This window comes from Macaca nemestrina, chromosome 12 (assembly GCF_043159975.1).
Source record: "Macaca nemestrina isolate mMacNem1 chromosome 12, mMacNem.hap1, whole genome shotgun sequence".
Lineage (NCBI taxonomy): Eukaryota > Metazoa > Chordata > Mammalia > Primates > Cercopithecidae > Macaca > Macaca nemestrina.
In genome coordinates, this window is record NC_092136.1 from 55931777 (window position 1) to 55947935 (window position 16159).

General features: G+C 40.9%; 1 protein-coding gene across 7 annotated transcripts in view; it reads left to right on the forward strand.

The window, feature by feature from the left end:
- Window positions 1–16159, forward strand: part of LOC105488765 (SET binding factor 2) — a 547946-nt gene that overhangs the window by 392175 nt on the left and 139612 nt on the right. For all 7 annotated transcript variants that reach the window (XM_071075110.1, XM_071075112.1, XM_071075109.1 and 4 more), the window contains exon 17: window positions 8917–8985. In XM_071075110.1, the coding sequence (XP_070931211.1) occupies window positions 8917–8985 (69 nt within the window). The remainder of the gene's footprint in view (window positions 1–8916; window positions 8986–16159) is intronic.

A 16159-nucleotide genomic window follows, 5' to 3' on the forward strand; every position in this document is an offset into this window, starting at 1 on the left:
TAAGATTTCGGTGCCGCAAAAGAAATAGCACTCAAATGTAAAATTGTCTTTTTAATTCTCAGCCAGGCAAGTTACTTCTATAGAAGTGTGTGCCCTTACAGATGGAGCAATGGTGAGCTCACACTTGGACAAGGGAGGGGAAGGGGTTCTTATTCCTGATGCACGTGGCCCCTGCTGCTGCGTCGTTTCCCTATTGGCTAGGGTTAGATGGCACAGGTTAAACTAATTCCTATTGGCTAATTTGAAGAGAGTGACAGGGTGAGTGGTTTGGCGGCAAAAATGGTTATGCAGGGTGGAGAATGAGTCAGGGCAGAGCAGGTAGCAGGTAATTGGAATGAGTCAGGGTGGAACAGGTAACCGGAATGAGTCAGGGTGGAACGGTAATCGAGAAAGGTTGCTTTATGAGGAAGTTAAGTTTAAAAGTAGAAGGCAAAGAATTGAACATACTGACATATTGATTCTTTGAAACGAAATTTAGAACTCATTTAACATTTTGATTGGAATTCTATCATAGGATTTTTGATGATCTTAAATAATCATTTTCCAAAATGTATTTTACAACTGCCTTCTTTTAAAATACTCAGTTAAATTGGGTTTACAAATGTTGTATGCCGAATTCCCTTCATAGAGTCACAGTTTAAACTCCCGCAAAATCCTGGGGGTTTTTTTTGTTTGTTTGTTTTGTTTTGTTTTGTTTTGTTTTTTCTTTTTTTTTACAAAAAGAAGGCCAGGCGCGGTGACTCACGCCTGTAATCCCGGCAGTTTGGGAAGCCAAGGTAGGCGGTTCACAAGGTCAGGAGATCGAGACCATCCTGGCTAACAGGGTGAAACCCCGTCTCTACTAAAAATACAAAAAACTAGCCGGTCGTGGTGGCGGGCACCTGTAGTCCCAGCTACTCCGCAGGCTGAGGCAGGAGAATGGTGTGAACCCGGGAGGCTGAGCTTGCAGTGAGCCGAGATAGCGCCACTGCACTCCAGTCTGGGTGACAGAGCGAGACTCCATCTCAAAAAAAAAAAAGAAGAAGAAAGAGAAGGAAAACCTTGTTTGATTTTGTTTACTCAGCATTTCCCCAATTCCCCCCAAGTAACAGCTATCAGTGCTCTACAGAACTAGTATTTGCAGAATACTTTAAAGAGCTCTCCCCATTCATCCTTCCCCCCGCCATAAAAATAGGAAGTCCTGAGTCTTCCTTGCAGAACCAAGCTTCTTTTTCCTCATATGTTATATCTGATGATATCATCAGGAATCTTGCTGTTTAATATAAATTCTAGATATTTGCTTTTAATGATGTTTTCAGGGTCTAATCCTGCCTTAGAAATGGGGACCATATTGACTACCAGACGTATCTCAGAGTCCTCAGTCTATTAGTGATCTTTCTTTTTCCTCTCTCTCCTCCATTGGAGTTTCCATTTTAGTGTACTTGGGGCCCTTCTAATTCTCAAGAATCAAAGGATTGGATAAAATCTCACCATTCATCTAGTTGAGCCCTATCGAGATTCATTAGACAATAAATTTAGATGTAATAACAAAGCTTTTTTTTTTTTTTTTTTTGACAGTGTCTGTGTCACCCAGGCTGGGGTGTCATGGCGTGATTATAGTTTGCCGCAACTGCAAACTCCCAAGCTCAAGCGATCCTCCCATCTCAGCCTCCCGAGTAGCTGGGACCTTCAATACCCTGCCAATTTTTTATTTTTTAAATTTTTTTGTAGAAGCAAAGTCTCCCTATATAGCCCAGGCTGATCTTAAACTCCTGGGCTCAAGCAATCTGCCTGCCTTGGCTTCCCAAAGTACTCGGATTATAAGCATAAACCACCACACCCAGCCTAAGTGGCTATTTTATTTTTTTTATTTTTTTTATTTTTTTTTTGAGACGGAGTCTCGCTCTGTCGCCCAGGCTGGAGTGCAGTGGCCGGATCTCAGCTCACTGCAAGCTCTGCCTCCCGGGTTTACGCCATTCTCCTGCCTCAGCCTCCTGAGTAGCTGGGACTACAGGCGCCCACCACCTCGCCTGGCTAGTTTTTTTTTTTTTGTATTTTTAGTAGAGACGGGGTTTCACCATGTTAGCCAGGATGGTCTCGATCTCCTGACCTTGTGATCCGCCCGTCTCGGCCTCCCAAAGTGCTGGGATTACAGGCTTGAGCCACCGCGCCCGGCCTCTAAGTGGCTATTTTATTGCTCTCCTTTTCAACCTTGAAGATTTATAGTCAGGGCCTTTTGTTTTATTCTACTCACCTGTTCCCTAATAATTTCAGAAGTTACCAGTGACCTCTTATATTCATCAGTTTCTCTTTTTTTTTTATTAAATGTTTATTTTACTAAACTTTCTCTAAAGCATGTAACACTATTGGTGATTTCCTCTTAATATCTATGATCCATTCTCAACAGTTCTCTTTCCCCATCTTGATTTTCCTCACTCCCTTTATATAAATACACATCTTTCCCAAGTTTCTGTCCTTAGCTCCTTTTTCTCGTTATTCTCCTTACGTTTATTCCTTTATTTATTCACTTATTCATTTCTCCAATAAACATTTACTCAATAGGATGAATTAGTTAAAATATTATTTTTAGCATAATATAGAAAGCTTGAGCCTATCTTTTACCTTTTTATTTTTAATTGGGTCACAGAATGTGAGCATATGAGAATGACTTTTTACTGCTGAGATGTATCTTATAATCCTTTTTTTTTTTAAGACAGATCTCACTCTGTTGCCCAGGCTGGAGTGCAATGGCACCATCTCAGTTCATTGCAACCTCTGCCTCCCAGGTTCAAGTGATTCTCCTGCCTCAGCCTCCTGAGTAGCTGGGACTACAGGCACAGGCTACTGTGCCCAGCTAATTTTTGTATTTTTTTGTAAAGACAGGGTTTCACCATTTGCCCAGGCTGGTCTTGAACTCCTGAGTTCAGGTGATCCACCCACCTCAGCCTCCCAAAGTGCTGGGATTACAGGCGTGAACCACTGTGCCCAGCCGTTATTGTTTCAGTAGTCATTGCAATAGAACATGCAGTAGATTCTAAACTGTTTTTCGGAATTGACAATACATGAAATTCAATTGAAAACATTTTTAGCTGATCCTAGTACCAAAAGCACTCAGGCTAGAAAGACTGGCTTTAGACTAGATAGCCACTTCTAGGCTAAGCTCTTGAAAGAAAGTTTCTTCCTTTTTCCTCAGGGCGGTACTAGAACCTCCCCATCCACAGCAGTAGTTTGAAATAGGCAAAGATTATCTGTGGTATATTCTCTTTCCCTTCTGACTCTTCCTCCTGTTTTCTAGAGTGCTTGTCTCGGGCATTAGTGCACTTAGGCAGCTCTAAGCTTTTTGCTGCTCTCCTGGTCAGGTCTGTTCTCACCACCCTCACACTCTAAAATTAGTGCTGGAAGTTCAGACAATCCGTATTTTCTGCCTCACAAATTAAAGGAAAGCAAGTACAAAAGGCAGTGTCTAGAGGAAAAAACACCACACCAATAGGTAGATAAATCTAGATTCCAGTTGTGGTTCTGTGGCTGACATCTATGCCTCTTTTCTCTAATCTGGAAAGTGGAGGAATTGCACGGGAATAATTGATGTCTAAGGTCCCAGCTCTATGAGTTTAAAATAATTTCATGCAAACATATAAAATAATGGATGGATGAGGACTTTTGATGGAGATAGCTACATTGTCTAAGGTCAGGGCTTTAATCACTATTCTTCAGCCACTAGGGAAATCAGTTGCCACATTTGCAGCCATTGTGGGCACTATTCTGGATTCTGGCCACGTTGGACCCCACTGCCAGATAGAGGAAGAACTGGTTAATATAACTGTATGAAAATATCTGCTGGGCATGGTGGCTCACGCCTGTAATCCCAGCACTTTGGGAAGCTGAGGCAGGCAGATCACTTGAGGTCAGGAGTTTGAGACCAGCCTAGCCAACATGATGAAACCCTGTCTCTACTAAAAATATAAAAATTAGCCAAGTGTGGTGGCATGTGCCTATAATCCCAGCTACTCAGGAGGCTGAAGCACGAGAATCGCTTGAACCTGGGAGACAGAGGTTGCAGTAAGCTGAGATCATGCCACTGCACTCCATCTCTGGGTGACAGAGTGAGACTCTGTCTCAAAAAAAAAAAAAGATTAGCATAATGATGTCCTCGAGGTTCATCCATGTGGTAGCATGTGCCAGAATTTCTTTTTAAGGCTGAATATTCCATACATCTATGTGTGTGTGCTTATATACCACATTGTGTGTTTTGTTTGTTTTGTTTTTTATTTATTTCTTAAAATAAATAAAAAAATATTTATTTCTTATTTATTTATTACTTCTTAAAATTATTATACTTTAATTTCTAGGGTACATGTGCACAACGTGCAGGTTTGTTGCATATATATACATATGCCATGTTGGAGTGCTGCACCCGTTAACTCGTCATTTACATTAGGTGTATCTCCGAATGTTATACCTCCCACCTCCCTCCTCACCATGACAGGCCCCAGCGTGTGATGTTCCCCACCCTGTGTCCAAGTGTTCTCATAGTTCAGTTCTCACCTATGAGTGAGAACATGCGGTGTTTGATTTCCGTCCTTGCGATTGATTGCTCAGAATGATGGTTCAGCTTCAGCCATGTCCCTACAAAGGACAAGAACTCATCCTTTTTTGTGGCCACATAGTATTCCATCATGTATATGTGTCACATTTTCTTAATCCAGTCTGTCATTGATGGACATTTGGGTTGGTTCCAAATCTTTGCTACTGTGAATAGTGCCACTATAAACATATGTGTGCATGTGTCTTTGTAGTAGCATGATTTATAATCCTTTGGGTATATGCCAGTAATGGGATGGCTGGGTCAAATGGTATTTCTAGTTCTAGATCCTTGAGGCATCACCACACTGTCTTCCACAATGGTTGAACTAGTTTACAGTCCCACCAACAGTGTAAAGTGGGGTTTTACAGTTTCCCATTATTATTGTGTGGGAGTCTAAGTCTTTTTGTAGGTCTCTAAGGACTTGCTTTATGAATCTGGCTGCTTCTGTATTGGGTGCATTTATATTTAGGGTAGTTAGCTCTTCTTGTTGAATTGATCCCTTTACTATTGTGTAATGGCCTTCTGTGTCTCTTTTGATCTTTGTGGGTTTAAAGTCTGTTTTATCAGAGACTAGGATTGCAACCCCTGTTTTTTGTTTTTTTTTTTTCTTTCAATTCGCTTGGTAGATCTTCCTCCATCCCTTTATTTTGAGCCTATGTGTGTGTCTTCATGTGAGATGGCTCTCCTGAATACAGTACACTGATGGGTCTTGACTCTATCCAATTTGCCAGTCTGTGTCTTTTAATTGGAGCATTTAGCCTGTTTACATTTAAGGTTAATATTGTTATGTGTGAATTTGATCCTGTCATTATGATGTTAGCTGGTTATTTTGCTCGTTAGTTGATGCAGTTTCTTCCTAGCATCAATGGTCTTTACAGTTTGGTATGTTTTTGCAGTGACTGGTACTGGTTGTTCCTTTCCACGTTTATTGCTTCCTTTCAAGAGCTCTTGTAAGGCAGGCCTAGTGGTGACAAAATCTCTCAGCATTTGTTGTTTGTAAAGGATTTTATTTCTCCTTCACTTATGAAGCTTAGTTTGGCTGGATATGAAATTCTGGGTTGAAAATTCTTTTCTTTCAGAATGTTGAATATTGGCCCCCACTCTCTTCTGGCTTGTAGTGTTTTTCTCGAGAGATCTGCTGTTAGTCTGATGGGTTTCCTTTTGTGGGTAACCCAACCTTTCTCTCTGGCTGTCCTTAACATTTTTTCCTTCGTTTCATCTTTGGTGAATCTGACAGTTACGTGTCTTGGAGTTGCTCTTCTCCAGGAGTATCTTTGTGGTGTTCTCTGTATTTCCTGAATTTGAATGTTGGCCTGCCTTGCTAGGTTGGGGAAGTTCTCCTGGATAGTATCCAGAAGAGTATTTTCTAACTTGGTTTCATTCTCCCCATCACTTTCAAGTACACCAATCAGACATAGATTTGGTCTTTTCATATAGTCCCATATTTCTTGGAGGCTTTGTTCATTTCTTTTAACTCTTTTTTCTCTAAACTTCTCGCTTCATTTCATTCATTTGATCTTCAATCACTGATACCCTTTCTTCCACTAGATCAAATTGGCTACTGAAGCTTGTGCATGTGTCATGTAGTTCTCATGCCATGGTTTTCAACTCCATCAGGTCATTTAAGGACTTCTGTAGACTGTTTATTCTAGTTAGCCATTCATCTAATCTTTTTTCAAGGTTTTTAGCTTCTTCACAATGGGTTCAAACATCCTCCTTTAGCTCAGAGAAGTTTGTTACTGCCGATCGTCTTAAGCCTTCTTCTCTCATCTCATCAAAGTCATTCTCCATCCAGCTTTGTTCTGTTGCTGGCAAGGAGCTGCATTCCTTTGAAGGAATAGAGGTGCTCTGATTTTTAGAATTTTCAACTTTTCTGCTCTGTTTTCTCCCCATCTTTGTGGTTTTATCTATCTTTTGTCTTTGATGGTGACATACAGATGGGGTTTTGGTATGGATGTCCTTTCTGTTCATTAGTTTTCCTTCTAACAGTCAGGATCCTCAGCTGCAGGTCTGTTGGAGTTTGCTGGAGGTCAACTCCAGACCTTGTTTGCCTGAGTATCATCAGCGGAGGCTGCAGAACAGCAAATATTGCAGAACGGAAAATGTTGCTTTCTGATCCTTCCTCTGGAAGCTTCGTCTCAGAGGGGCACCCGGCTATATGAGGTGTCAGTGGGCCCCTCCTGGGACGTGCCTCCCAGTTAGGCTACTCATAGGTCAGGGACCCACTTGAGGAGGCAGTCTGTCTGTTCTCAGATCTTAAACTCCATGCTGGGAGAACCACTACTCTCTTCAAAGCTGTCAGACAGGGACGTTTAAGTCTGCAGAAGTTGCTGCTGCCTTTTGTTCAGCTATGCCCTGCCCCCAGAGGTGGAGTCTACATAGGCAGGAAGGCCTCCTTGAGCTGCAGTGGGGTCCACCCAGTTCAAGCTTCCTGGTGGCTTTGTTTACCTACTCTAACCTCAGCAATGGTGGACACCCCTCCCTCAGCCTCACTGCCACCTTGCAGTTCGATCTCAGACTCCTGTGCTAGCAGTGAGTGAGGCTCCATGAGTGTGGGACCCTCTGAGCCAGGCACGGGATATAATCTCCCGGTGTGCCATCTGTTAAGGCCATTGGAAAAGCGCAGTATTAGGGTGGGAGTGTCCTGATTTTCCAGGTACCATCTGTCACAGCTTCCCTTTGCTAGGAAAGGGAATTCCCCAACCTCTTGTGCTTCCCAGGTGAGGCGATGCCCCACCCTGCTCCATGGGCTGCACCTCCTGTCTGACAAGTCCTAGTGAGATGAACCCAGTACCTCAGTTGGAAATGCAGAAATCACCCGTCTTCTGCCTCACTCACACTGGGAGCTGCAGACTGGAGCTGTTCCTATTCAGCCATCTTGGAACCTCTCTCCACCGCATTGTGTTTATTCACTTATCTGTCAGTAGACACCTGAGTCACTTTTACCTTTTGCCTATTGTGAATAATGCTTCTGTGAATATGAGTATACAGAAACCTGTTTGAGTTCTTGTTTTCTATTCTTTTGGGTATATGTCCAGAAGAATAACTGTAATATACAGTAATTATATATTTCTTTATTTTTTGTGTGTGTGGAATTGCTATACACAGTCACTGTGCCATTTTACATTCCCACTGAGATTTCCTGAACTTTCTGTTCATTAGCATTTCACTCAATGGGTTTTAGAATCAGTGATATATCTTGTCTGATCAATAGCAAGATCCCCCACGCCACCCACCCCTCCTTTTTTTTTTTGAGACAGCCTCACTCTGTCATCCAGGCTGGAGTGCAGTGGCAGGATCTTGGCTCACTGCAACCTCCGCCTCCTGGGTTCAAGCGGTTCTCCTGCCTCAGCCTTCCAAGTAGCTGGGATTACAGGCGCCCGCCACCATGACTGGCTAATTTTTGTATTTTTAGTAGAGACAGGGTTTCACCGTATTGACCAGGCTGGTCTCCAACTCCTGACCTCAGGCGATCCACCTGCCTCGGCCTCCCAAAGTGCTGGGATTATAGGCATGAGCCACCGCACCCGGCCTGCAAGATAACCCTTTTTATATAACAGTGAGAGAGAAAAAAATACCTCCAGTCAATTATAAGATGATCCCAATCTCAGAAGTGTTAAAATGTGCAAAAAATGTATCTTAGTCTCAATGGAATATAGTTGGTAAACATACTAAAACCCCCTCCAAAAAAAATTTGTGTAAGTTACACAACTTTTAACACAATCTTTGTGGAGCAGGAAAGTAAAAGTGGCTACTCAGCAATAGTGTATGAAAATACCTTTCTCAAATGTACTTTTACATTATTTACAAAAGAATGTGGGCCAGGCACAGTGGCTCATGCCTGTAATCCCAACACTTTGGGAGGCCGAGGCAGGCGGATCACAAGGTCAGGCGATGAAGACCATCCTGGCTAACGTGGTGAAACCCCATCTCTACTAAAAGTAAAAAAAATTAGCTGGGTGTGGTGGCAGGCGCCTGTAGTCCCAGCTACTTGGGAGGCTGAGGCAGGAGAATGGTGTGAACCCGGGAGGCGCAGCTTGCAGTGAGCCGAGATGGCACTACTGCACTCCAGCCTGGGCAACAGAGCAAGACTCCATCTCAAAAAAAAAAAAAAAAAAAAAAAAAGAATGTGCTTCACACACAGTTTTTTACCCCAAAACTTACCTAGCTATGCCTTAATGGCAGTTTGGAATAAAAGTACAAACCCCTCCATCAGGTCCTCTGCAAAATAAAAATAAAAAGGTAAAAACCCCATAGGACAGTAAACAGTGTATTCCAGATGTTAGTTCCCATATATTTGTGATTTCTGGTAAAAGTATCCTAATGCTCTTTTGTCTTTGTTTTGCTTAAAGGATTGTTCAAGTTTAGAAGAATATAACATTGCCGCAGCATTACTCCCTTTGACCAGTGCTTTCTATAGGGTAAGTTTCATTGGTCCATATATAAGCTTGTTACGATTTACATAAATGTATTCAGTTTGATTTATTATGGAACTACATGAGTCCTGTCCTCTTAGTAGTATGCCTAAGATATATCTGTGGTTATATTTATTATAACATTTATTGCTATGTGTAGGAAATTTAATATAGAACACTAAATCATCTCCTAAAATAGCACCCACACCCATTACATCCTTTTCCTTAATTTTCTTTATAACACTTTAAAACATCTGAATTTATGTTACATATTGGTTTGTTTACATGTTTTTTCCCCATCATAGAAAGTAAATTCCATGAGGCTGGGATATTGTCTGTCTTCTTTACTGCTATGTTCCAGGGCCACTCAGTAAATATTTATTGAATGAATGACATTGAAGCCGGAAAATAGAGTTTAACTTTACTGGTAATTTCTGTGAACCTTCTGAGAATTTTGCGGAATGTTCAAAGTGATTTTTTAAAATTCTGTCACTTATTACAGTTATATCTATGCTTTTTCATAAATAGATTAATTCTTATGGCAGACAAAAATCAGCAAATTTCTTTTCCCGTGAAAGACTTGTAAAGCATTAGATAACCACCCACACTTGGAACAATGCATTTAATACGTCCTTTTGAAATATGCAATAATGCACAGTAATTCTGTGGTAGCAGCTCACTTACTATTCAGCCACATGCACAGTCAGCTTCAAGAAGCAATAAGGTAACAAGTTTGGTAACTGCCATACTGTTTCTCTCTGTTAGCAGAGTAATCATACATACTTAATGTTTTAGTGGTGGGCTTGGATTTGATTTTTTGTGGTTGGCATGGTTTGTTGTTGGATGAGTTTGTTTTGGATTGTTTTGGTTTAGGGATGAATCAGTCAAGGTCCAATCAGGAAGCAGAAACCACACCAGTAATTTGAACAGAGAAATTTTATTTTATTTTTATTTTTATTTTTATTATTAATTTATTGATATGGAGTTTTAGCTCTTGTTGCCCAGGCTAGAGTGCAATGGCGCAATCTCGGCTCACTGCAACCTCTTCCTCCCATGTTCAAGCGGTTCTCCTCAGCTGCCCAAGTGGCTGAGATTATAGGCATACACCACCACACTTGGCTGATTTTTTGTATTTTTAGTAGAAATGAGGTTTCACCATGTTGGTCAGGCGGGTCTCGAACTCCTGACCTCAGGTGATCCACCCATCTCGGCCTCCCAAAGTGGTGGGATTGCAGGCATGAGCCACCGTGCCCAGCCTATTTTTATTTTTTTGAGACAGGGTTTCACTCTGTTGCCCAGGCTGTAGTGCAGTGGCACAATCTTAGCTCCCTACAACCTCTGCCTCCTGGGCTCAAGTGATCCTCCCATCTCAGCCTCCCAAGTAGCTGAAACTACAGGCACACGCCACCACACCCAGCTAATCTTTTTTTTTTTTGTTTTATTTTTTGAGATGGAGTCTTGCTCTGTCACCCAGGCTGGAGTGCAGTGGTGCGATCTGAGCTCACTGCAACCTCCACCTCGCAGGTTCAAGCAATTCTCCTCCCTCAGCCTCCTGAGTAGGTGGGATTGCAGGTGCGTGCCACCACACCCAGCTAATTTTTGTATTTTTAGTAGAGACGGGGTTTCACCATGTTGGCCAGGATGGTCTTGATCTCTTGACTTCATGATCCTCTTGTCTTGGCCTCCCAAAGTGCTGGGATTACAAGTGTGAGCCACCGCGTCTAGCAGATTTTTGTAATTTTTCGTAGAGACAGAGTTTCACCATGTTGCCCAGTCTGGTCTCAAATTCCTAAATTCGAGCTATCTGCCCACCTTGGCCTCCCAAAGTGCTGGGATTACAGGGGTGAGCCACCACACCTGACCAGAAATTTTAATATAGGGAGTTATTAAGTAGTAATAGGGGATTAAGTACTAAGAGGTAAAGAGAATTCTTAAGAGTACAGGAATAGAATATAGGGAGCAACTACTGCCTCTAGAGCTCAGGCATAGTACCCAACAAAGAAGCAGACTTGGAAGAAAGCCCCTCCCCAGATCTAGGCTGATTCAGATCATGTTGGAGAGGTGTTGTGGCCACTGGATGGCATAAAATTTCAACAGACCAGAACTGGCAAGCAGTAAACTGCCTGCTGGAGTGCTGGCAAGACTTGCTAAGAAGCCACCCATTAGGATGGCCCTGAAACTTCTAGGGTGCCAGTGAAACTTGATAGGAAGCTACCACCTGGGGTACCGCTGAAACTGTATAGATAGTGAGCACTGCCACTGTAGTCCCACACACCACCAGTAGGTGCCTACCACAGTAGCAAGAAGGAGAAAGTACACCAGAAATAGGAAGAGAATCCACTTCCTACTGCAGTGTTCCTTCAGCATCTTTACTGGCAAAGCTTAATATTCTGCATTTTGGCAAAGGAGAAATGTTTATAAGGGCCAGTTCCAGTATCACAAAGCAAGACAGAGAAGGATAAGTTTGGAAGAAAGAAGTACTGCATTGATTACAGAGGGGTTAGGTAAGGTAGATCACACTGATTCTCGGATATTTTCTAAATCTGTACCTTTTGGAAAATTATTTCTAGTGCATATTAGATTTGTTGATTAAGGAAGTAGATATAAATTGCATTATCCTGGGCACAAATTGCAAATTAGCCATCCTCATACTGTCCAGCCAGTATAAACTCCTGGGTCTTGCTAGCATTGCTTCAGAGAAGGGACTCAGCTGCTTGTCTTGTTTATTTAAATATTTAAAATATTTAAATAAACAAATATTTAAAAATATTTAAAATATTTTAAATAACATTATTAATTTTTTTCAATGGAACAAAAGTTTATTGGGTATCTCAATATAAAAAGCTACTATGACAGGCAACATCATGGGCAGCAACATTAATCAAACATTGACATGGTCCCTAGGAACTTATATTAATAGTCTAATACTGCAGATAATTTTTAAAAATCAAACTGATCTGCAATGCCACCAACCAGATGGACATTATCTTAAGTAAAAGTTATGTGTGTGTGTGTGTGTATATATATATATATATATATATATACACACACACACACACACACGGGCCAGGTACGGTGGCTCACGCCTATAATCCCAGCACTTTGGGAGGCCGAGGCGGGCGGATCACCTGAGATCGAGAGTCCAAGACCAGCCTGACCAACATGGAGAAACCTCATCTCTACTAAAAATACAAAATTAGCGGCGCATGGTGGCGCATGCCTGTAATCCCAGCTATTTGAGAGACTGCAGCAGGAGAATCACTTGAACCTCGGAGGTGGAGGTTGCCATGAACCGAGATCACACCATTGCACTCCAGCCTGGGCAACAAGAGCAAAACTCCATCTTAAAAAAAAAAAAAAAAGAAAAGAAATTCATATATATATATTCCAGATAGTACAGAAAGGAACAAAATGCAAAGTAAAAGTTCCCTTTTCCACCTTCATCCCATTTCCTCTGAACCATTGGTTTCCTTCCTGGCGAAAAGGAGTGGGAGTGGGGGTGAGGGGCCAGGAAAGAGTCATGCATTACTGCCAGCATATGCAGATTAAAATTTTCTTTTTTTTGGTGGTGGATCATTTGAAGTCAGGAGTTCGAGACCAGCCTGGCCAACATGGTGAAACCCCATCTCTACTAAAAATACAAAAATTAGCCAACCATGGTGGAGTGCACCTGTAATCCCAGCTACTCGGGAGGCTGAGGCAGGAGAACCGCTTGAACTCAGGAGGCAGAGGCTTCAGTGAGCCGAGATCATGCCACTGCACTCCAGCCTGGGTGACAAAGCGAGACTATGTCTCAAAATAAAAATAAAAAATAATTTTTAAAAAAAGTATCTTTTTAACAAAAAGAAACCATTTACACTATTTTCACACCTTGATTTTTTCACTTAGTAGTACGTCTTGGTCATCCTCTCATAATAGCACATATACCTAATTATTTTTAATTACTCCGTTTATATTTTTAATGAAAAGATGGCATATATGTACCTACTAATCTCATATGAGCAGAATATTTCATTAGCCCAGATGAAAGGTTATGTTTATCTTTTAGAGTTTTATTTAGTGTCAAAGTGTTCAAGATTTCCCACTTGTAACATTTCCTGTCTTAGATCCTTTGGAATTTGTCATGCAACAGCCACCACAAATTACTTTGTCCCCTAGATTGTAAGCCTACAGTTCCTTCTTCCTTCTTTCCTCTTTTACTAAGTTACATGTGATTCACTAACTCTTATGGAAGCCTTCTTTGAAGGTGGTACCTTAACAGCCAGGTTTAAATTCTCAGGATTACTTTTACTGTGAAAAATAATGTAATCTTTTATACTTATGTTTGTTGTTTATATGGTACTTTCAGTTTTGATTTCAGTTTATTAGATATGGCAAGCCCTGTGCTTATGTCTGTTTCAGAGTAATCACAGATTAGTAGTAACACATAATCCTTACCCTCAGGACACATACTAATGGCCTTTCATATCCATTGGTCAGCTGTTGACAGTAGATGAATCATTTCAAAGTTGATGAATAATAACATTGAGCTACTCATTGATTTACTTATGCCCTTTTCATTTAAAGATTATGTTTATTAAATTCAGAGCCAGAGTGTATACGGAGAATATGTAAAGCAGGGGTTCATATCTAAAGGTTACTTTTTTAGAAGGGAAATAATAAAGTAAAACCCAATAGAGCAGAAATAGAACCACAATAGAATACTTTTGTATTATTCCTTCCCAACAATAACAGTGAGCAACAGTGAAAGTCATGGCCCCTTTACCACAAGCCACCGTTTAACTTTTTTTTTTTCTTTTTTGAGACAGAGTTTCGCTCTTTTCGCCCAGGGTGGAGTGCAATGGCGCAATCTCGGCTCACTGCAACCTCTGCCTCCTGGGTTCAAGCGATTCTCCCACCTCAGCCTCCCAAGTAGCTGGGATTACACGTGCCCATCACCATGCCTGGATTATTTTTGTATTTTTACTGTAGAGATGGGGTTTCACCATGTTGGCCAGGCTGGTCTTGAACTCCTGACCTCAGGTGATCCACCTGTCTCAACCTCCCAAAGTGCCGGGATTACAGGCATGAGCCACATACCCGGCTGCCACCTTTAACTTAATGCCTTCTCTGCAGTGAACCATGCACCTCAGGGTCACCCTGCTGTAGTTCTTAATAACCAGGGTATTCCGGAGGGTTTCCTGGAATCTGTCAAAATATGGCAAAGCCCTCCCATTACTTCTTTGAGGCACATCTGTTATTGATACTCAAAATGACTCCCAGGAGAGCTAACACTTTCTCCTTTGGTACCCATTATAGCCTATGTTTACCCTGGGAGGAAAAATAAATACCCTATTCACCTTAAATGCAATCATCCTGACATGAAGCCTTTCCAGATTCTAAAGATCCCCACATGTAGTTGGCATTTGAGGAAGTTTTATTGACTGAGTTAGGTCTTCAGAATAAGAGCATTATTCAGACACTCAGTCTCAGGAGAAACATATTTTTTCTTCAAAATTCTCCAACATGTAAAAAATTATTTTCTAGTATCTAGCCATTAAAAAGACTTACTTGTTTGAAGAAGATTGTTGAAGTATAATTTATATATCATAAAATTCACCCATTTTAAGTATGTATTTTAGTAATTTTAGTGTTTTACAGAGTGGTAAAACCATCACCACAGTCTAATTTTAGAACATTTCTCAAAAACAAAAATAAGTAAGTAAATAAATAAATAGGCCAGGAGTGATGATTCATGACTGTAATCCCAGCACTTTGGGATGCCGAGGCAGTTGGATCACCTGAGGTCAGGAGTTTAAGTCCAGCCTGGCCAACATGGTGAAACCCCTGTCTCTACTGAAAATACAAAAATTAGCTGGGTGTGGTGGCACGTTCCTGTAATCCCAGCTGCTTGGGAGGCCGAAGCAGAAGAATCAATTGAACCTGGGAGGCGGAGTTTGCAGTGAGCCAAGATTACGCCATTGCACTCCAGCCTGGGCGACAAAGTGAGACTGTCTCAAAAATAAAAAATGGAAATAAATAAATAGATAGATAGAACATTTCTGTCACCCCAAAAAGAAACCTTATGCCCATTCACAGTCACTCCCCATCCCCATGCAACCACTAATCTGCTTTCTGTCTCTATAAATTTGTCTTTTCTAGGCATTTTATTTAAAGGGAATTATACAATGTATGTTCTTTTGTGTGTTGCTTCTCTCACTGAGCATGATGGTTTTGAGGTTCACCCATGTCGTTAGAAGATTTAAGACTGCTAATTATTAAGAATTTTCCACACCTGGAGGGTTTAGGTAACCTGTATTATTTCAAAATGTGTCTAATTCAGTATATAATATATAATTAAACTAATTATCTTATAAATATATTAGGAAAAAATGTGAGATGTACAACATCACTCCTCAGTCTAAAGAAATATAAATTTACATTTCTACCTGATTTTATAGTTATTTAATTTCTTGATTGCTGAATTTTAGCTTTGGCTTATACATTCTACATAAAGACCCACTAGTTTTTCTGGCTGTAAATAAAATTTTTAGACCTAGTTGTTATTTCCATTTCAAAATATGAAAGCCGATGGCAAGTAAATTCAGGGTAGGGTAATAGGAAAGTCTACCTGGAAAAAGTAATCTGTGTCATTTGTATGAATCTAACTTACATAACCAGAGAAGCAGTTAGAAAAGTCACTTGTGTCATTTGTGTAAATCTAACTGACCTAATCAGTTAGTGTCGTTAAAGTATAGAGAGTCACAGCATTTCCTGAGCTAGCTAAGTGGTGACTTTCCTGCCACCATCAGACTCTAGCACTAATTCTTCCCCCAGCCGATACTCCCTAACATGAGTAAAGTAAAATCTGTGTTTTTCATGTCACAGCCTGGTGTTTCTTGTGTAAGTCCATTTACCTAACAGAACACGGTAAAGAATGGCAGTCCAGAGGAAGATGATAGGAATAATAAAGAGAGCTAATATTTACTGAACTTTTACTGCATACAAGATGCTACGTTTGACTTGCAGTACCTAATCTAACCCAATGAAATTTTATTCCATTTTAAGGTGAAGGAAATGTGGCTTGGAAAGAATCTATACTACCTAGCTAGTAAATGTCAGATCAGGACTCACTCAATTCTGTTTGATTTCAAACCTCATGTTCTTTAACTATAATAGAGTTCTTCAAATGAGTTACAAT